General features: G+C 37.2%; 3 protein-coding genes across 7 annotated transcripts; all 3 read left to right on the top strand.

Annotated features, from left to right (window-relative positions):
* LOC18782379 (bifunctional epoxide hydrolase 2) lies at positions 490 to 13111 on the top strand. 2 transcript variants are annotated; one of them, XM_007215648.2, is made up of 5 exons: positions 490 to 684; positions 767 to 981; positions 3913 to 4083; positions 4205 to 4443; positions 4555 to 4965. In XM_007215648.2, exons 1-5 carry the CDS (start codon positions 615 to 617, stop codon positions 4802 to 4804), a joined length of 945 nt encoding a protein of 314 aa, XP_007215710.1. In that variant the 5' UTR covers positions 490 to 614; the 3' UTR covers positions 4805 to 4965. The 2 variants fall into 2 exon arrangements, with proteins under 2 accessions (XP_007215710.1, XP_020415359.1); XM_020559770.1 differs by lacking the exons at positions 3913 to 4083; positions 4205 to 4443; positions 4555 to 4965 and adding exons at positions 12054 to 12224; positions 12346 to 12584; positions 12696 to 13111 and having other exon boundaries at positions 521 to 684.
* On the top strand, positions 5715 to 9216 carry LOC18782969 (bifunctional epoxide hydrolase 2). Of its 2 annotated transcripts, XM_020559769.1 has the most exons (6): positions 5715 to 6067; positions 7031 to 7091; positions 7194 to 7408; positions 8027 to 8197; positions 8321 to 8556; positions 8696 to 9216. In XM_020559769.1, the coding sequence occupies exons 1-6, from the start codon at positions 5960 to 5962 to the stop codon at positions 8949 to 8951; spliced, it is 1047 nt and encodes a 348-aa protein (XP_020415358.1). In that variant the 5' UTR covers positions 5715 to 5959; the 3' UTR covers positions 8952 to 9216. The 2 variants fall into 2 exon arrangements, with proteins under 2 accessions (XP_020415358.1, XP_007215706.1); XM_007215644.2 differs by lacking the exon at positions 5715 to 6067 and having other exon boundaries at positions 6827 to 7091.
* LOC18783044 (bifunctional epoxide hydrolase 2) lies at positions 14294 to 18263 on the top strand. Of its 3 annotated transcripts, XM_020560381.1 has the most exons (6): positions 15832 to 16097; positions 16200 to 16414; positions 17057 to 17227; positions 17351 to 17586; positions 17726 to 17796; positions 17899 to 18263. In XM_020560381.1, the coding sequence occupies exons 1-6, from the start codon at positions 16028 to 16030 to the stop codon at positions 17979 to 17981; spliced, it is 846 nt and encodes a 281-aa protein (XP_020415970.1). In that variant the 5' UTR covers positions 15832 to 16027; the 3' UTR covers positions 17982 to 18263. The 3 variants fall into 3 exon arrangements, with proteins under 3 accessions (XP_020415969.1, XP_020415970.1, XP_007215704.1); XM_020560380.1 differs by lacking the exon at positions 15832 to 16097 and adding an exon at positions 14294 to 14678 and having other exon boundaries at positions 17726 to 18263; XM_007215642.2 differs by having other exon boundaries at positions 17726 to 18263.

Genomic DNA, 20475 nt, shown 5'->3' with positions numbered 1-20475 from the left:
TTTATTTTCTTGATTAATTAAGATATTTACTTTCTTATTTTATATAGTATAATTAGGAGATACTATCTTAATTGATTATTGTATCTATTTCCTTGTAAAGCACTCATGTAAATTCCTATGTGGAGAAGAATAAAAACTTAACCTAAAATATTAAAATTATATTCATATTTTAGCATCTTGATCGTATTTTGATTATATTAAGAGAAAAGAAAAAGATATGGAACAATTTGGAGAATGAGATGAATGTGAAAAGATAATTAATGAGAAATAGGACATAAAGCTAAACAATTGTTTCTTCTTCTTCTTCTTGTTTTTTTACCCCGAAAGTTTTATTATATATAGGTAACCATGTACCTTCTATGGTCATCTATTTCTTGACAGTGTTGAACTAATAGGACTTGATTGCTAACTAATTTGCTTAAATACTATCCAATTTTTGTTTTGTTCTTTTCACGGAAAAGTCAAAACATATAAAGACAACAGTGGCAATCCAATAAACGCTTTAAAGCTTGACATCATCCATATATATCTATTTATTTCCCTGTCCAATTCTCCATAGCTTGTTTAGTTTTCTCCGTCCACCTAAGAGTCAAGAGTCTCTCCATCGCTTCTCAATGGAAAACATCCAGCATAAGCATGTAGAAGTAAGAGGACTGAAGCTTCATGTAGCTGAAATCGGAAGCGGTATGATCATCCCAAATTCTGATTTCTCAAGTACTTTTCAGAAGTTCTTTTTCCTTATAACAACTTTAACTTTTTTGTGCAGGACCAAAGGCGGTGGTTTTCCTCCATGGATTTCCAGAAATATGGTACACTTGGAGGCATCAACTGGTTTCTGTGGCAAGCAAAGGCTACAGGGCAATAGCCATTGATTTCAGGGGCTATGGTCTTTCAGAGCAGCCAGCTGAACCTGAGAATGACTCCTTCATCGACCTTGTCCACGATGTGGTTGCGCTTTTGGATTCTTTGGCCATTGATAAGGTAATATCTAATTAATTAATTCACTAATTAAACTATTCTTTTGCCAGAATATGTACCTGTTTTTAGGCAGTTTAATTTTTTAATCTCAATTAAGTGGTGGTTTATGTTGAATTAACTAAGAAGATTATTGGTTTAGTGTTCAATCGTTTTTTTGTTTTTTTTTTTGTTTTTGGGTTGGGAGTGAGTGAACTATCTTTTTTCGTCCCATTTTTCTCAGGGAATGTGCTGTCATTTGATTTCGAGTTGCGTCTGTTTCAACTTTTTGACTTATTGATATAGAGACTTCCCATCAAGAGTTAGAAACTTGTCTGGATTCATCTATCCTATTAAAAATTAACAAAAATAAAGATTTTTTTAAAGGCTTATTTATATCAATGCCCCATAAAACTACGCTTAAATCTCACTTTGCCATCTTAAATTTAAAGTGGCCTATTTTCCTTTATTGATCGTAGTTTGGTGGCCCATGAGTTAATTATGATGATAAGGTAGGGGTGTTTTTATAATTTTATACACATTGTTATCCACCTATTAAGAGGTGATGTGACAGATGGAGCCCATCTCTACATAAATAAATATATAAATAAATATTTTAATGATTAAAACTAACTAAAATAAAACATTAAAAATTACACGGTTTAATGGGGAAAATCGACTGTTTAGAGTTAGTTAATGGTTCTGATTTGGCGCTTGAGGTTGGGGTCGTGGGTGGGAAGGATTGGGGCGGCTTGAGGAGAGCTTTGGGGCTGGGTAGTGTTTCTGTAATTTTCTTGGATTTTAGTTCTATTTTTTTTATGCTACTTTTTTAATGTTTTATTTTAATTTATTTTAATTAGTTTTAATCATTAGAATGTTTAATTATATTTTTATGAATGCTGCTATTTCCACTCACATGTACTATTTTCTCACTCATCTTATCTTCCCACTCATCATATAAATTTTTAAAAAACACAATCCTATTTTTCTACCCACCAATATTCCTAAAATACCCTTTTAATTATGACCTCATTTCCTCTCTCTTTTTATTCTCTCTGCTCACGTCTTCTCTCTCGCTGACGGCCCACACATCTCTCTCATTTTGCTGTATCTTATTTTTCATCTCTCACGCTTTATCTCTCCCTGTCTCTCATGTTTACTATACATCTCTCTCTGCCTCAATGAAAACCACACCATCTCCCAAATCAAACTTCCCCTGGTACAGCAAGACTTGTTCTTCTTCATCAAATATTTCACCATGTATTTCACACTCTTCATCACATCTTCATGCAAAATATCCCCCACCAAATCACTGCATTCCTCAAAAACCAACGACTCATTAATCCCAAAAGCCTTCTTCACCTTCTCATGCCTAAAAAATTCTCAGCCAAATTGGTTTTGTAAGGAACATTCTTTGTGTAATCAACAGAACCTAAATCCTAGAATTGTTGATTCATCCTTAAGTTTTCAGATTTTTAATTTGTTGAAGAAAAAAATTAGAGTCTAAGAAATACTCATCTCCCAATGTTTTAAGTAATCATAAAGATCTTAGAAATTATGTTCAAATAGGATTTCCTTACTTTTTCGCCAAAATTGTTCTCTTCAACATTGATTCTCTTCTTGTTTTCTTCTTCATAAACAATTTGATTGAATGAATAGAAAAGAGAAGAAATTATTTGAGAATTAAGTTATGAGCATTGACAAGTCATAAGAGGAATCATGAGCAAGGAGTCGAAGCTTTCTTGTGTTTTTTTTTTCTCTCTCTCAAACGATAAGGTTCGTGAGAACTTGAGAAGTCTACGTCTTTTATTTTCCTTAAGTCCTTTTAAGTCATTTTACAATATGATTAAATTTGTCTTTAAAAGTTTAAAGATATGGTGTGTGGGAAAATAGAACAGGTGGGTGGAAATAGCAGCACTCTATTTTTATCCATATGGAGGTGGGCTCCACTTATCACGTTACTCCTCAATTGATGGATAATGATCAATGTGTACGAAATTACAAAAACACCCATTCCACGTCATCATAGCTTGTAGACTTTTGGACGGAGTTGACAGTATGGGGCAAAGTGAGTCATTAAATTACAGTCAAGTGGGGAAAGTGGCCCACTTTAAGTTTGGGGGGGGGGGGGGGGGGGGGAAAAAAAAAATTTATTCCAATTTTTAGTCTTTTTTTTATAAGCAAAAGTTTAACGGGAGGGGAGGCTACCCCATCCCAGGCTGGAGTATATCAAGGCCTCTTTGAGGACTTGCAGAGGGGGTCTTAGTCCTTTTTTGGATTTTTACATATTATCCACCAAGAGGGATTGTCGGTAGTGGGACTCGAACCTATGCCTAGTTAGCCAAAAAAACGATCATAACCAACTCAACCAAACCTCATTGGTTTTGAGAGATTTCTCTCCAAAACTTTCGACATCAAGTCCAAAAAAATAAATATTTCAATGCCTACAAACTTGCAGTTGATTGTCACACAAAAAAAAAAAAAAAAAAAAAGGGCTACAAACTTCAAATATTTCTGACCCGACCTTTTAAATCAGAAATGTTTCTTCTAGCTTCCACTTACCAGTCTCGTTCTCCAACCCCGTTTTTCAAGAAAATATAGTGGTTTGTTTATTTATTTATTGCTTTCTGAAAAGCTCTAGAAAAAACTTTTCACATAATTATATAGAACAAATTCATGAGAATCAAGACAGTCTGCAATTGCAAATTGTTTACAATTGTTAGAAACCTCGACTCATATAAACAATATAATATCATTACTTTCTCTAAGCGTTAAAGATACCTCAAAAAATTATCCTCAGCTCTTCTTAATGATAAGGCTATGTATATTAAATTTCAGGGCAATACAAAATACATAAATCTTACAACTCACATGGTTCGTTTATAATATTACTCTATAATTATTTAGCATATGAACTTCTATACCCTAAAAAATTCAATATTTGGTTATTGGAACCAGGCTTTTCTTGTTGGGAAAGATTTTGGAGCTTTGCCTGCATACCTAGTAGCTGCTCTCCACCCAGAGCGGGTATCCGGCGTCATAACCCTAGGTATTCCTTTCATGCTACCAGGCCCCTCTGCTGTCCAAAACCATCTCCTCCCTGAAGGCTTCTACATATCAAGGTGGCAGGTACACTCATTTTGCAATCAACATCTTCAGTTTCAGGACAAAGCTTTTTCCCAACTCTGTTCTAATCATTACAAGGTTTGACTACGATAATACTGCTAATTAAATTCTTACCTAACTCCAGGAGCCGGTGGGGCGCGCAGAGGCAGATTTTGGCCGCTTTGATGTTAAGACGGTGATAAGGAACATCTACATTCTGTTCTCTAGAAGTGAGATTCCAATAGCTGCTGCTGATCAAGAAATCATGGATTTGTTTGACCCTGCAACTCCTCTACCACCATGGTTTTCTGAGGAAGATCTCTCAGTCTATGCATCTTTGTATGAGAAATCTGGATTCCGTTATCCTTTGCGAGTTCCTTACAGGTAGGTAACAAGAAATAAAATGTTTCGCTAGAGGAAGCATATAATCTAGTTCTATCTAAAGTGCAATATATGCCTAAATATCATTTCACTAGAGGTCCTTTATTGTTTCAGAACTTTGGCAGTAGATTGCGGTTTAACTGATCCAAAAGTCTCAGCTCCATCACTGCTTATCGTGGGTGAGAAGGACTACGTCTTAAAATTTCCGGGGATCGAAGACTACATACGGACTGGGGCAGTGAAGCATTTCGTGCCTGATCTGGAAATTACATATATGGCAGAAGGAAATCATTTTGTGCATGAACAGTTTCCAGAGGAAGTCAATCAGCTAGTCGTCTCCTTCCTTGACAAACATGGCATCTGATGTAGATGCGCAATGTGCAAAGGAAACAATAAATAATCCATGAGAGAAACAATAATGTACTGTTTAACTGGCTGGGTGTTGCATTACATATTTACCCCACAAATTTGATGTGCTTAACTATTTTGCTATAATAAATTACATGACGTATGCTTTTCATTGGAGAAAATATTAACCACCTATAATACAGATCCCAAACTTAATCTGTTAAAATGGCCTACAATTAATTGTGAAACGAGAAGTTGTGCTCCATTATTCTAAGAGCATGGTGGTTCAATAGTTCAATCAATTGAAATATTTTGGCATCTATTGAATGAGAGCCTTTTTACTCATCACTTTAATCAAAGGTGTATGCTTATCACCACCCTTAAATAGTGACACTTGTCCCATACTTAACCTTGGTTAACGTTTATGTCAAAATAAAATATAAAATGAAAAAGAGCCCACAACCCAGCACACATCTCCCTTTTCATTTGTTCTTTCCTATCCCTCCCCCGACCCTTCTCTCTCCTCTTCCCCTTCTTCCTCCCTCTCTCACGAGAAAAACTCTTTGCAGCAACAATAGCAGATGCTAAAATCATAACATCACATGTGTTTTTTTGTTTTTTCAATAAATACCACAAGGTGTCTCCACACTTGAAGGGTGAGATTAATCCCCGCTAGGGGTTCAGTTTGTCCCTGGTTACAAAGTGCTCCCAACTGGTTTCGAACCCGTGACAATAGGCAAGGAGACTTGAGCTTTTGCTTATAAATACCAAGTCCCTTCTTAGCGGATAAAAACAAGCTCTAAAGTATTCAAACCCCATCTAGAATTCAGGCATAAGAAATTAGTTTTGAGAAGAAGATCTTGGCAACAAACTGGTTCACTTATCTTGGCAGGATCAGTGGCTTATATTCAAGGTTAGTATTTTAATATATCCAGCCTATATGGTTTAACAGGTCAGTCAGAGGCAAACATCTTGAGGGAATTATGTGCTAGTGGAATATTTATGGGCTAATTGGTCCTTTTAAGTGAGCAAAGCGTGGGCTTTTAGGCGAAGGGCCCGGGCACTTGGGCGCACTAAGGGTGGTGTATTTCCACGCGTTGCCCTTCTAGGACCAACCTTATGAATGAGACAGGCCTAGTCGGCCCCATTATTCATTGGGCCTCCTAGAATAATGGGTTTTTTGGGCCCATTCACTTCCTTAAGTAACGAGGGCTGGCTGTTGGGTTCTTTTCATCAGGCGCTGGTCGTATTTGGTATCAACAGTATACAAACTCCCTTGGTATTAGATTCTAACTCTTCTCTTCGGATATACAGATGTTAACTCATATATCGATTGTTTGTTAATTATAGTTGCATATTAATATTTCGAGAAGTCTCATTCATTTGCAAAGGCAGAACCAGGATTGTTATTTTATGGGGTCGTAGTGTAAAATTCCAATTTTCTTTTTAATAACACTAAAAAATAGAAAGATGGTACTCATATTGAAAACGAGATTGATGTTCGTCGACAAAACCAGAAACAATTTGCGTAGGATTAGTAATCCAGATATCTAAATTTGATTAAATTTTAGTAATAAGATTATTATTTCGTCCAGCAGTAATACCAACATGAAAATATTTAGTATTAGAATCTCCTAATTTGAGCCAATTAATACGAGCTCGTTCAGCCCAATATACTTCTTCTTGAAAATGGAATTTGTTAATTTTATTAATTAAGTAACGTTCTTTCCAGTGTGGAAAAAGAAGAAGACTGCATTTGACTATTTGATGCATTTGTTACTCCTAAAATTTGAACATTTATGACTAAAAAAAAATTCATAACTCACATGCACAAAATTTGACACTATATAATGCACAAAATTAAGATACATATGCAGAAAAGTTATATTCCCCTTTGCTAGGTAGAATACACCGATACCCACAAAATTGTTTGCATTTGAGTGCCAAGGTTGCCCTTTGCTTGTACTAAAATTCATAACTCATATGCAACAATTAAGAGGGTAAAATAGACATACAGAAAAATTGACTGATTGGAACAATATCATTTAATACCACATTTAATTGCCTTCTCCAATTGAAAAACAGCATGAATATAACCAAAATAGAAAACAATGAGAGATGACCATTAAAAGTTAAAGCAAACGCTTGGCGAATCATTTTCTCATTCATTCCCTCCTGTTTCATTTGTCTCTTCTCTGAGTGCTCTAGTTCATCAAGAATCTCTCTGGCTCTCATGGAACAGATCCAGCATAGACATGTGCAAGTGAGAGGTGTAAAGCTTCATGTAGCTGAAATTGGAAGCGGCAAGATCCAAATTTCTAAAGCCACCTTAATATTTTTAAATCCATCACTGTTTTGACTTCTTACACTAGTTTCTGTTTCTGCTTCTGCTTCTGCTTCTGTAGGTCCAAAAGTGGTGCTTTTCTTACATGGGTTTCCGGAAATATGGTACACATGGAGGCATCAAATGGTTGCTGTGGCAAACAAAGGCCACCGTGCCATAGCCATTGATTTCAGGGGCTATGGACTTTCTGAGCAGCCAGCGGAACCAGAAAAGGCAACCTTCAAAGACCTCATTGACGATGTTGTTGCCCTTTTGGATTCTTTGAGCATTGACAAGGTAAATATTTATCAGAAGTAATTAGACTGCAGGGCCTATATATTTGATTTTTTTTTTTTTTTTTGGGTTAGAATAAAGCAATAGAGATCTTGATATCATTACTTTTGTAGTTATAATTTGTGTTGATATTTTTAAGAATAGTACTACATAAACTTTTCATTACCAAATATGTGACATAAATAAATGAGGCTCAAATAAATTCAGCACATATATATAGACAAATAAGATGGCGTCATGCTAGTAGAGATTTGTTTTTCATACAAGCGATATTGGGAGAGGGGGAAATCGAACCTAGGACCACGGGTACAGGGGTAAATACTCATAACTACTTGAGCTACAAGTCCCTTGCAGGAGTTGTTTTTAGCATATTAAGTTTTGGGCAAAGAGCTAAGCACTGCATTCTCTTTAAAATGGCTTTTCTGCACCATAATGTAATCTAATTATGTCCAAATTGGAATAAAATTACAAAAACAAGCACAAACCCCGGCAGCCGACCAATTTGGGCTGCAAAATGTCACCGGTAAGACTTCCCGAACTTTAGAAGTGCTCTGTACAAGAATTTGAACTCATACAATTCATATTGCCTAAAAATTTTCAACCTGTAATTGTTGAAACCAGGCTGTCCTTGTTGGGAAGGATTTTGGAGCTTTTCCTGCATACGTAATACCTGCTCTCCACCCACAGCGGGTATCGGGCATGATAACAGTAGGTGTTCCTTTCATGCAACCAGATGCTTCTCCTGTCCAATTTCATCTCCTCCCAAAAGGATTCTACATGTCAAGGTTGAAGGTACATGCATTTTCCCATCAACATCTTGATTTTGTTGTCAAAATGTTTCACCGCATCGATCTGTATTTGTCGCATTACAAGGTTCACCTATGTACTGACATTGCTATTCTTACCTAATTCTAGGAGCCAGGGCGGGCAGAAGCAGATTTTGGCCGCTTTGATGTGAAGACGGTGATACGGAACATCTACATTCTCTTCTCCGGAAGTGAGCTCCAAGTGGCTGCTGATGATCAAGAAATCATGGACTTGGTTGACCCTGCAACTCCTCTACCACCATGGTTCTCTGAGGAAGATCTTGCCGCCTATGCATCTTTATATGAGAAATCCGGACTCCATTTTCCATTGCAAATTCCATACAGGTATGTAAAAGCCGAGATACTTTTGCATTCGTTTCCACAGGACACGAGTTTCTTTCTCCAAAACAGTTCTAAGGACACAGAGACAGAAAATAGAGCGGCTCCTAAGAACATATAATTTCATTAATGTTTCTTTCCACAGATCCAGACGTTCATCCGAGGATTTCCATTTAACTGATCCAAAAATCTCAGCTCCATCGCTGCTTATCATGGGTGAGAAGGACTACTTCTTAAAGTTTCCGGGGGTCGAGGACTACTTGCGCACTGGGGCAGTGAAGCATTTTGTGCCTGATTTGGACATTAATTTCATTGCAGAAGGGACTCACTTTGTACAGGAACAATTTCCGGAGCAAGTTAATCAGCTAATCACCAGCTTCCTGGACAAACATGGCATTTAATGTAGATGCTCAATGTGCCTAATAACAATATTTTCTAGGGCAGCAAATAATGCGACATGCTGAAAAGGCTACGCCTTACAAGACATATAGGGGAATAAATAAACTCCTGCCGCCGTTCTTCTATATTGTTATCTCCACCTGATTTGCTTCTTATTTGTAACCGTGGATTGCCTGCCTGTATTCAGTGCATTGTTTATGGTTCGACATATACAATCCGGATAAGGATTATCTACATAACATATGATCGACATTGCTTAAGGTTTCATTTTCTCACTTTTCAGTTTTATGTTAATCCCCTGAAAAGGAATTTCAGAAAGGAAAAAAGAGTAGAAACGTAATAGAAGCAACAATATTAGCCCTACCAATAATATTAATAATCAACAAAAGGAACGATAAGAAGACTTTGGCCACTTGGATGTTAAGACAATACTAAGGAACGCGTATACTCTCTTCTGCAGAAGTGAGGGCCCAGATGGTGAGGAATTATGGAATTTCTTTGAGTTTTTTCCCATCTTCCTTTCTTTGAATTATAATTACAAGCATGTAGGATAACAGTTAGGTACTCTCCAAGTGGAAGGGAATGGGAAGAAATGCATTGTAAAGAACTGACCTCTGAGCTAATAACCCTTGTTGGCCATTTTCTTAAGCCAATGAACTCTCAACACTCACTCACGGCTGCACAATAATGCGTCAAAAGCAATAGAAATGAAGTGAGAAGAAGTGAAAAACATTGCTCTCAGTGTCAACTGGTTCGTCTCCTTTTCAATTCAATTTCATATCATGTTACACAGCACACACACACCGACTTTTCTTTGTTCTTTCAAGGCAATGAAAAACACACCCGAGCCAAGAATAATGGTATATCTCGAGGCGCTCTTCATATCATCAACACATTCACCCCCAATTACTATCACACAAACCAAACCAAGTAACTTTTGGCTCAGCATTTCTCATACCTTGAGCCATCATCAATTTTTCCTTGAACGTATCTTACGACACTCTTAACCATATCCCATAATAAATACGACTGAGCTTATGCAAGCTACTGGCTTACATGATATCCTGCCTTGTTTTTGCTAAAATATGAATATGGTTTGAATGTATTAGGTTAAATTTATTCTTCTCCATAAGGAGGTATATATAAGAGTTTACAGGGTGCTTTACAAGGAATTAGATACAGTAAAGAATTAGGAAAGTAAATCAACTATATAAAAATAGGAAAGTAAATCCCATACATCTCTCTCATTTTTGATGTATCTTATTTTTTATCTCTCACGCTTTATCTCTCCCTGTCTCTCATGTTTACTATACATCTCTCTCTGCCTCAATGGAAACCACACCATCTCCCAAATCAAACTTCCCCTGGTACAACAAGACTTGTTCTTCTTCATCAAATATTTCACGATGTATTTCACACTCTTCATCACATCTTCATGCAAAATATCCCCCACCAAATCACTGCATTCCTAAAAAACCAACGACTCATTAACTCCAAAAGCCTTCTTCACCTTCTCATACCTAAAAATTCTCAGCCAAATTGGTTTTGTAAGGAACATTCTTTGTGTAATCAACAGAGCCTAAATCCTAGAATTGTTGATTCATCCTTAAGTTTTCAGATTTTTAATTTGTTGAAGAAACAAATCAGAGTCCAAGAAATACTCATCTCCCAATGTTTTAAGTAATCATAAAGATCTTAGAAATTATGTTCAAATAGGATTTCCTTACTTTTTCGCCAAAATTGTTCTCTTCAACATTGATTCTCTTCTTGTTTTCTTCTTCATAAACAATTTGATTGAATGAATAGAAAAGAGAAGAAAATTGTTTGAGAATTAAGTTCTGAGCACTGAAAAGTCATAAGAGGAATCATGAGCAAGGAGTCGTAGCTTTCTTGTGTTTTTTTTTTCTTTCTCTCAAACAATAAGGTTCGTGAGAACTTGAGAAGTCTACGTCTTTTATTTTCCTTAAGTCCTTTTAAGTCATTTTACAATATGGTTAAATTTGTCTTTAAAAGTTTAAAGATATGGTGTGTGGAAAAATAGGACAGGTGGGTGGAAATAGAAGCACTCTATTTTTATCCATATGGAGGTGGGCTCCACTTGTCACGTTACTCCTCAATTGATGGATAATGATCAATGTGTACGAAATTACAAAAACACCTATTCCATGTCATCATAGCTTGTAGACTTTTGGACGGAGTTGACAGTATGGGGCAAAGTGGGTCATTAAATTACAGTCAAGTGGGGAAAGTGGCCCACTTTAAGTTTGGGGGGAATAAAATGAGATTTGACCATAATTTCAGAGGGGGTCTTAGTCCTTTTTTTATAAGCAAAAGTTTAAGGGGAGGGGAGGCTACCCCATCCCAGGGCTGGAGTATATCAAGGCCTCTCTGAGGGCAGAGGGGGTCTTAGTCCTTTTTTGGGTTTTTACAAATTATCCACCAAGAGGGATTGTCAGTAGTGGGACTCGAACCTATGCCTAGTTAGCCAAAAAAACGATCATAACTAACTCAACCAAACCTCATTGGTTAGGAGAGATTTCTCTCCAAAACTTTCGACATCAAGTCCAAAAAATAAATATTTCAATGCCTACAAACTTGCAGTTGATTGTCACACACAAAAAAAAAAAAAAAAAAAAAAAGGGCTACAAACTTCAAATATTTCTTCCCCGACCTTTTAAATCAGAAATGTTTCTTCTAGCTTCCACTTACCAGTCTCATTCTCCAACCCTGTTTTTCAAGAAAAATATAGTGGTTTGTTTATTTATTTATTGCTTTCTGAAGAGCTCTAGAAAAAACTTTTCACATAATTATATAGAACAAATTCATGAGAATCAAGACAGTCTGCAATTGCAAATTGTTTACAATTGTTAGAAACCTCGACTCATATAAACAATATAATATCATTACTTTCTCTTAGCGTTAAAGATACCTCAAAAAATTATCCTCAGCTCTTCTTGATGATAAGGCTATGTATATTAAATTTCAGGGCAATACAAAATACATAAATCTTACAACTCACATGGTTCGTTTATAATATTACTCTAATTATTTAGCATATGAACTTCTATACCCTAAAAAATTCAATATTTGGTTATTGGAACCAGGCCTTTCTTGTTGGGAAAGATTTTGGAGCTTTGCCTGCATACCTAGTAGCTGCTCTCCACCCAGAGCGGGTATCCGGCGTCATAACCCTAGGTATTCCTTTCATGCTACCAGGCCCCTCTGCTGTCCAAAACCATCTCCTCCCTGAAGGCTTCTACATATCAAGGTGGCAGGTACACTCATTTTGCAATCAACATCTTCAGTTTCAGGACAAAGCTTTTTCCCAACTCTGTTCTAATCATTACAAGGTTTGACTACGATAATACTGCTAATTAAATTCTCACCTAACTCCAGGAGCCGGTGGGGCGCGCAGAGGCAGATTTTGGCCGCTTTGATGTTAAGACGGTGATAAGGAACATCTACATTCTGTTCTCTAGAAGTGAGATTCCAATAGCTGCTGCTGATCAAGAAATCATGGATTTGTTTGACCCTGCAACTCCTCTACCACCATGGTTTTCTGAGGAAGATCTCTCAGTCTATGCATCTTTGTATGAGAAATCTGGATTCCGTTATCCTTTGCGAGTTCCTTACAGGTAGGTAACAAGAAATAAAATGTTTCGCTAGAGGAAGCATATAATCTAGTTCTATCTAAAATGCAATATGTGCCTAAATGTCATTTCAATAGAGGTCCTTTATTGTTGCAGAACTTTGAAAGTAGATTGCGGTTTAACTGATCCAAAAGTCTCAGCTCCATCACTGCTTATCGTGGGTGAGAAGGACTACGTCTTAAAATTTCCGGGGATCGAAGACTACATACGGACTGGGGCAGTGAAGCATTTCGTGCCTGATCTGGAAATTACATACATGGCAGAAGGAAATCATTTTGTGCATGAACAGTTTCCAGAGCAAATCAATCAGCTAATCGTCTCCTTCCTTGACAAACATGGCATCTGATGTAGATGCGCAATGTGCAAGGGAAACAATAAATAATCCATGAGAGAAACAATAATGTACTGTTTAACTGGCTGGGTGTTGCATTACATATTTACCCCACAAATTTGATGTGCTTAACTATTTTGCTATAATAAATTACATGACGTATGCTTTTCATTGGAGAAAATATTAACCACCTATAATACAGATCCCAAACTTAATCTGTTAAAATGGCCTACAATTAATTGTGAAACGAGAAGTTGTGCTCCATTATCCTAAGAGCATGGTTGTTTAATAGTTCAATCAATTGAAATATTTTGGCATCTATTAAATGAGAGCCTTTTTGCTCACCACTTTAACCAAAGTGTATGCTCATCACCACCCTTAAACAGTGACACTTGTCCCATAGTTAACCTTGGTTAACGTTTATGTCAAAATAAAATATAAAATAAAAAAGAGCCCACAACCCCAGCACACGAGGAATTATAGAATATGGCTGTATTACCATGTCAGCTTGTGATACTCCCATTCAAAATTTTCCATGTGTCATTTTTTATATTAAAAAACATAAGTTTTTACAGCTGGATTTAAAACTTCTTTTTTATATTCATAATAAAACTAAAGAAAAAATAAATCAAAAAAGACAGAAAAGGACAAAGAAGACACCGGAAACCACCTCACACCCAACCCAACCCCTTACCCAGCACTGCCGCCCCTCCCTCTCCTACCTGTCTCTCTAAAACTGTAGGGTGTCTTGAACCCATGGAATACCACCTGCAAGATAATATAAGCCTTGAAAATGGGTCCAATTTTATTCAATTACCATTAACACCCATGTCTCACCTCAACCTTTTTCAAATCTGATAGCATCTGTCAACAAATGAGCAGACCTTCAAAAAGAAGAAATATAGATGGGTCTTTGGTAGCCACCAAAAGGGTGAGAAACAAGGATTGTGCTATGGTTAATTTATTGAATTGCGTGAGAAGGCCACAAAGAGAGAGAGAGAGAGAGAGAGAGAGAGAGAGAGAGAGAGAGAGAGAGAGAGAGAGAGAGTGGAAGAGAAAGAGAGGGAGGGGCGGTGGCCAAGGGGAGGTTGCGCAGGGTAAGAGAATTGGTCGAGGTGGGTGGTTATGTCTCTTTCCTGATTTTTTATTTTCTTAATTTTATTTCAAAAGATAATAATGGGTTTTTTGTCTAGTTGGAAAAAAAAAGCTTTACTTATTTTAAAAAATCACACATGGCAAATTTTGAATGGGAGTATCACAAGCTGACATGGTGGTACAGTCCTATTCTATAATTTCTCCCAGCACACATCTCCCTTTTCATTTTTTCTTTCCTATCCCTCCCCCGACCCTTCTCTCTCCTCTTCCCCTTCTTTCTCCCTCTCTCACGAGAAAAACTCTTTGCAGCAACAATAGCAGATGCTAAAATCATAACATCACATGTTTTTTTTTGTTTTTTAAATAAATACCATAAGGTGTCCCCACACTTGAAGGGTGAGATTAATCCCCGTTAGGGATTCAGTTTGTCCCTGGTTACAAAATGCTCCCAACTGGTTTCGAACCCCTGACAGTAGGCAAGGAGACTTGAGCTTTTGCTTATAAATACCAAGTCCCTTCTCAGCGGATAAAAACAAGCTCTAAAGTATTCAAACCCCATCTAGAATTTAGGCATAAGGAATTAGTTTTGAGAAGAAGATCTTGGCAACAAACTGGTTCACTTATCTTGGCAGGATCAATGGCTTATATTCAAGGTTAGTATTTTAATACATCCAGCCTATATGGTTTAACAGGTCAGTCAGAGGCAAACATTTTGAGGGAATTATGTGCTAGTGGAATATTTATGGGCTAATTGGTCCTTTTAAGTGAGCAAAGCGTGGGCTTTTAGGCGAAGCGCCCGGGCACTTGGGCGCACTAAGGGTGGTGTGTTTCCACGCGTTGCCACTCTAGGACCAACCTTATGAATGAGACAGGTCTAGTCGGCCCCATTATTCATTGGGCCTCCTAGAATAATGGGTTTTTTGGGCCCATTCACTTCCTTAAGTAACGAGGGCTGGCTGTTGGGTTCTTTTCATCAGGCACTGGTCGTATTTGGTATCAACAGTATACAAACTCCCTTTGTATTAGATTCTAACTCTTCTCTTCGGATATACATAGTTAACTCATATATCGATTGTTTGTTAATTATAGTTGCGTATTAATATTTCAAGAGATTTTTTCTTTCTTTCTTAATATGTTGTTTGTCTCATTCATTTGCAAAGGCAGAACCAGAATTGTTACTTTATGGGGTCGTAGTGTAAAATTCCGATTTTCTTTTTAATAACACTAAAAAATAGAAAGATGGTACTCATATTAAAAACGAGATTGATGTTCGTCGACAAAACTAGAAACAATTTGCGTAGGATTAGTAATCCAAATATCTAAATTTTATTAAATTTTAGCAATAAGATTATTATTTCGTCCAGCAATAATACCAACATGAAAATATTTAGTATTAGAATCTCCTAATTTTTGCCAATTAATACGAGCTCGTTCAGCCCAATATACTTCTTCTTGAAAATGGAATTTGTTAATTTTATTAATTAAGTAACGTTCTTTCCAGTGTGGAAAAAGAAGAAGACTGCATTTGACTATTTGATGCATTTGTTACTCCTAAAATTTGAACATTTATGACTAAAAAAAAATTCATAACTCACATGCACAAAATTTGACACTATATAATGCACAAAATTAAGATACATATGCAGAAAAGTTATATTCCCCTTTGCTAGGTAGAATACACCGATACCCACAAAATTGTTTGCATTTGAGTGCCAAGTTTGCCCTTTGCTTGTACTAAAATTCATAACTCATATGCAACAATTAAGAGGGTAAAATAGACATACAGAAAAATTGACTGATTGGAACAATATCATTTAATACCACATTTAATTGCCTTCTCCAATTGAAAAACAGCATGAATATAACCAAAATAGAAAACAATGAGAGATGACCATTAAAAGTTAAAGCAAACGCTTGGCGAATCATTTTCTCATTCATTCCCTCCTGTTTCATTTGTCTCTTCTCTGAGTGCTCTAGTTCATCAAGAATCTCTCTGGCTCTCATGGAACAGATCCAGCATAGACATGTGCAAGTGAGAGGTGTAAAGCTTCATGTAGCTGAAATTGGAAGCGGCAAGATCCAAATTTCTAAAGCCACCTTAATATTTTTAAATCCATCACTGTTTTGACTTCTTACACTAGTTTCTGTTTCTGCTTCTGCTTCTGCTTCTGTAGGTCCAAAAGTGGTGCTTTTCTTACATGGGTTTCCGGAAATATGGTACACATGGAGGCATCAAATGGTTGCTGTGGCAAACAAAGGCCACCGTGCCATAGCCATTGATTTCAGGGGCTATGGACTTTCTGAGCAGCCAGCGGAACCAGAAAAGGCAACCTTCAAAGACCTCATTGACGATGTTGTTGCCCTTTTGGATTCTTTGAGCATTGACAAGGTAAATATTTATCAGAAGTAATTAGACTGCAGGGCCTATATATTTGATATATATATATTTTTTTTGGGTTAGAATAAAGCAATAGAGATCTTGATATCATTACTTTTGTAGTTATAATTTGTGTCGATATTTTCAAGAATAGTACTACATAAACTTTTCATTACCAACTATGTGACATAAATAAATGAGGCTCAAATAAAGTCAGCACAGATATATAAACAAATAAGATGGTGTCATGGTAGTAGAGATTTGTTTTTCATACAAGCGATATTGGGAGAGGGGGAAATCGAACCTAGGACCAAGGGTGCAGGGGTAAATGCTCATAACTACTTAAGGTACAAGTCCCTTGCAGGAGTTGTTTTTAGCATACTAAGTTTTGGGCAAAGAGCTAAGCTCTGCATTCTCTTTAAAATGGCTTTTCTGCACCAGAATGTAATCTAATTATGTCCAAATTGGAATAAAATTACAAAAACAAGCACAAAACCCGGCAGCCGACCAATTTGGGCTGCAAAATGTCACAAAATTTTTCCTAGCCGATCAACCGGTAAGACTTCCCGAACTTTAGAAGTACTCTGTACAAGAATTTGAGCTTATACAATTCATATTGCCTAAAAATTTTCAACCTGTAATTGTTGAAACCAGGCTGTCCTTGTCGGGAAGGATTTTGGAGCTTTTCCTGCATACGTAATACCTGCTCTCCACCCGCAGCGGGTATCGGGCATGATAACAGTAGGTGTTCCTTTCATGCAACCAGATGCCTCTCCTGTCCAATTTCATCTCCTCCCAAAAGGATTCTACATGTCAAGGTTGAAGGTACATGCATTTTCCCATCAACATCTTGATTTTGTTGTCAAAATGTTTCACCGCATCGATCTGTATTTGTCGCATTACAAGGTTCACCTATGTACTGACATTGCTATTCTTACCTAATTCTAGGAGCCAGGGCGAGCAGAAGCAGATTTTGGCCGCTTTGATGTGAAGACGGTGATACGGAACATCTACATTCTCTTCTCCGGAAGTGAGCTCCAAGTGGCTGCTGATGATCAAGAAATCATGGACTTGGTTGACACTGCAACTCCTCTACCACCATGGTTCTCTGAGGAAGATCTTGCCGCCTATGCATCTTTATATGAGAAATCCGGACTCCATTTTCCATTGCAAATTCCATACAGGTATGTAAAAGCCGAGATACTTTTGCATTCGTTTCCACAGGACACGAGTTTCTTTCTCCAAAACAGTTCTAAGGAGACACAGACAGAAAATAGAGCGGCTCCTAAGAACATATAATTTCATTAATGTTTCTTTCCACAGATCCAGACGTTCATCCGAGGATTACCATTTAACTGATCCAAAAATCTCAGCTCCATCGCTGCTTATCATGGGTGAGAAGGACTACTTCTTAAAGTTTCCAGGGGTCGAGGACTACTTGAGCACTGGGGCAGTGAAGCATTTTGTGCCTGATTTGGACATTAATTTCATTGCAGAAGGGACTCACTTTGTGCAGGAACAATTTCCGGAGCAAGTTAATCAGCTAATCACCAGCTTCCTGGACAAACATGGTATCTAATGTAGATGCTCAATGTGCCTAAGAACAATATTTTCTAGGGCAGCAAATAATGCGACATATGCTGAAAGGGCTACGCCTTACAAGACATATAGGGGAATAAATAAACTCCTGCCGCCGTTCTTCTATATTGTTATCTCCACCTGATTTGCTTCTTGTTTGTAACCGTGGATTGCCTGCCTGTATTCGGTGCATTGCTTATGGTTCGACATATACAATCCGGATAAGGATTATCTATGTAACATACGATCGACATTGCTTAAGGTCTCATTTTCTCTCCCGTGACTTTTCAGTTTTATGTTAATCCCCTGAAAAGGAATTTCAGAAAGGAAAAAAGAGTAGAAACGTAATAGAAGCAACAATATTAGCCCCACCAATAATATTAATAATCAACAAAAGGAACAATAAGAAGACTTTGGCCACTTGGATGTTAAGACAACAGTAAGGAACGCGTATACTCTCTTCTGCAGAAGTGAGGCCCCAGATGGTGAGGAATTATGGAATTGCTTTGAGTTTTTTCCCATCTTCCTTTCTTTGAATTATAATTACAAGGATGTAGGATAACAGTTAGGTACTCTCCAAGTGGAAGGGAATGGGAAGAAATGCATTGTAAAGAACTGACCTCTGATCTAATAGCCTTGTTGGCAATTTTCTTAAGCCAATGAACTCTCAACACTCACTCACGGCTGCACAATAGTACGTCAAAAGCAATAGAAATGCAGTGAGAAGAAGTGAAAAACATTGCTCTCGGTGTCAACTGGTTCATCTCCTTTTCAATTCAATTTCATATCATGTTACACAGCACACACACACACACCGACTTTTCTTTGTTCTTTCAAGGCAATGAAAAACACACCCGAGCCAAGAGTAAAGGTATATCTCGAGGTGCTCTTCATATCATCAACACAATCACCCCCAATTACTATCACAAAAACCAAACCAAGTAACTTTTGGCTCAGCATTTCTCATACCTTGAGCCATCATCAATTTTTCCTTGAACGTATCTTACGACACTCTTAACCATATCCCATAATAAATACGATTGAGCTTATGCAAGCTACTCGCTTACATGATATCCTGCCTTGTTTCTGCTAAAATATGAATATGGTTTGAATGTATTAGGTTAACTTTATTCTTCTTCATAAGGAGGTATATATAAGAGTTTCCAGGGTGCTTTACAAGGAATTAGATACAGTAAAGAATTAGGAAAGTATTTCCTAATTATACAATGATTTACCAACTATATAAAAATGGGAAAGTAAATCCCTTAATTAATAAAGGAAATAAATCTCCTTGATTAATTAGGAGACGCACGTCAACACTCCCCATCAAGTTGGTGCATATATGTCACCAATGCCCAACTTGGTAAGTGAGTCATGAAATACTCTGCCACAAATAGCTTTTGTTAAGATATTTGCCAGTTGATCTTCTGATTTTACGAATGGTAGGTGGATGATCTTCTTCTCAATCTTCTCTTTGATAAAATGTCTATCCACTTCAACATGTTTGGTTCGATCATGTTGACTGGATTATGGGCAATGTCAATGGCTGATTTGTTATCACAATATAACTCCATTGGGTTTCCGGGCTTGAAACCCAATTCTGTCAATAGTCTTCTGATCCATAGTAGTTCACAAACTCCGTGAGCCATTCATCGATACTCTGATTCTGCACTAGACTAAGAAACCACATTTTATTTTTTACTCCGCCAAGTGACTAGATTACCTCCCACGAAGGTAAAGTAACCTGAAGTAGAGCGTCTATCGGTAATGGAGCCAGCCCAATCAGCATCTGTATATCCAACAACTTCAAGATCTCTATTTTTTGAGAACATTAATCCTTTCCCAGGTGCTGACTTTAAGTATTTTAAGATCTGATCAACTGCATACTTATGGGACACACTGGGTGAATGCATAAACTGATTAACCACACTCACAGCATATGCAATATATGGTCTTGTGTGGGCTAAATATGTCAACCTTCCAATAAGGCGTTGGTACTGTTCCTTATTGGTTGGTTCTTGATCCATGCCTTCACATAAATTGTGATTCATCTCGATGGGTGTATCAGCAAGTTTGCATCCATGCATTCCTGTTTCAATGAGCAGATCTAATACATACTTCCTTTGAGACAGAAATATACGAGTTGTGGACCTGGCTACTTCAATTCCGAGAAAGTACTACAGATCACCTAAATCCTTCATCTCAAATTCTTGAGACAAATACTTTTGCAGTTTCAGTTGCTCTCCTGTGTCGTTTCCAGTTACGACTTTGTCATCCACATAAACAATCAATGCAGTAAGTCTTCTTCCATCACGCTTCAAGAATAAAGTGTGATCTGCATTACTCTGTATATATACAAAATTCTTCATGGATTTAATGAATCTACCAAACTATACCCTAGGGGATTGCTTTAACCCATATAATGACTTTATGAGCTTGCAAACTTGACTCCCCTTATCATGAACTAAGTTACATCTTGATGGTAAGTCCATATA

Source organism: Prunus persica, chromosome G3, assembly GCF_000346465.2.
Source record: "Prunus persica cultivar Lovell chromosome G3, Prunus_persica_NCBIv2, whole genome shotgun sequence".
NCBI lineage: Eukaryota > Viridiplantae > Streptophyta > Magnoliopsida > Rosales > Rosaceae > Prunus > Prunus persica.
Note: the sequence above shows the minus strand (reverse complement) of the source record. Positions and strands in the feature narration are given on the sequence as shown.

Excerpts from the sequence above, each read along its gene's own strand:
- LOC18782379 (XM_020559770.1), top strand. The coding sequence starts at position 615 with ATGGAAAACATCCAGCATAAGCATGTAGAAGTAAGAGGACTGAAGCTT. Across the intron at positions 685-766 it reads TGTAGCTGAAATCGGAAGCG|GACCAAAGGCGGTGGTTTTC; the intron begins GTATGATCATCC and ends TTTTTTGTGCAG. Across the intron at positions 12,585-12,695 it reads CCTTTGCGAGTTCCTTACAG|AACTTTGAAAGTAGATTGCG; the intron begins GTAGGTAACAAG and ends TTATTGTTGCAG.
- LOC18782969 (XM_020559769.1), top strand. The coding sequence starts at position 5,960 with ATGGGTTTTTTGGGCCCATTCACTTCCTTAAGTAACGAGGGCTGGCTG. Across the intron at positions 8,198-8,320 it reads TCTACATGTCAAGGTTGAAG|GAGCCAGGGCGGGCAGAAGC; the intron begins GTACATGCATTT and ends ACCTAATTCTAG. Across the intron at positions 8,557-8,695 it reads CCATTGCAAATTCCATACAG|ATCCAGACGTTCATCCGAGG; the intron begins GTATGTAAAAGC and ends TTCTTTCCACAG.
- LOC18783044 (XM_007215642.2), top strand. The coding sequence starts at position 16,028 with ATGGAACAGATCCAGCATAGACATGTGCAAGTGAGAGGTGTAAAGCTT. Across the intron at positions 16,098-16,199 it reads TGTAGCTGAAATTGGAAGCG|GTCCAAAAGTGGTGCTTTTC; the intron begins GCAAGATCCAAA and ends CTGCTTCTGTAG. Across the intron at positions 17,587-17,725 it reads CCATTGCAAATTCCATACAG|ATCCAGACGTTCATCCGAGG; the intron begins GTATGTAAAAGC and ends TTCTTTCCACAG.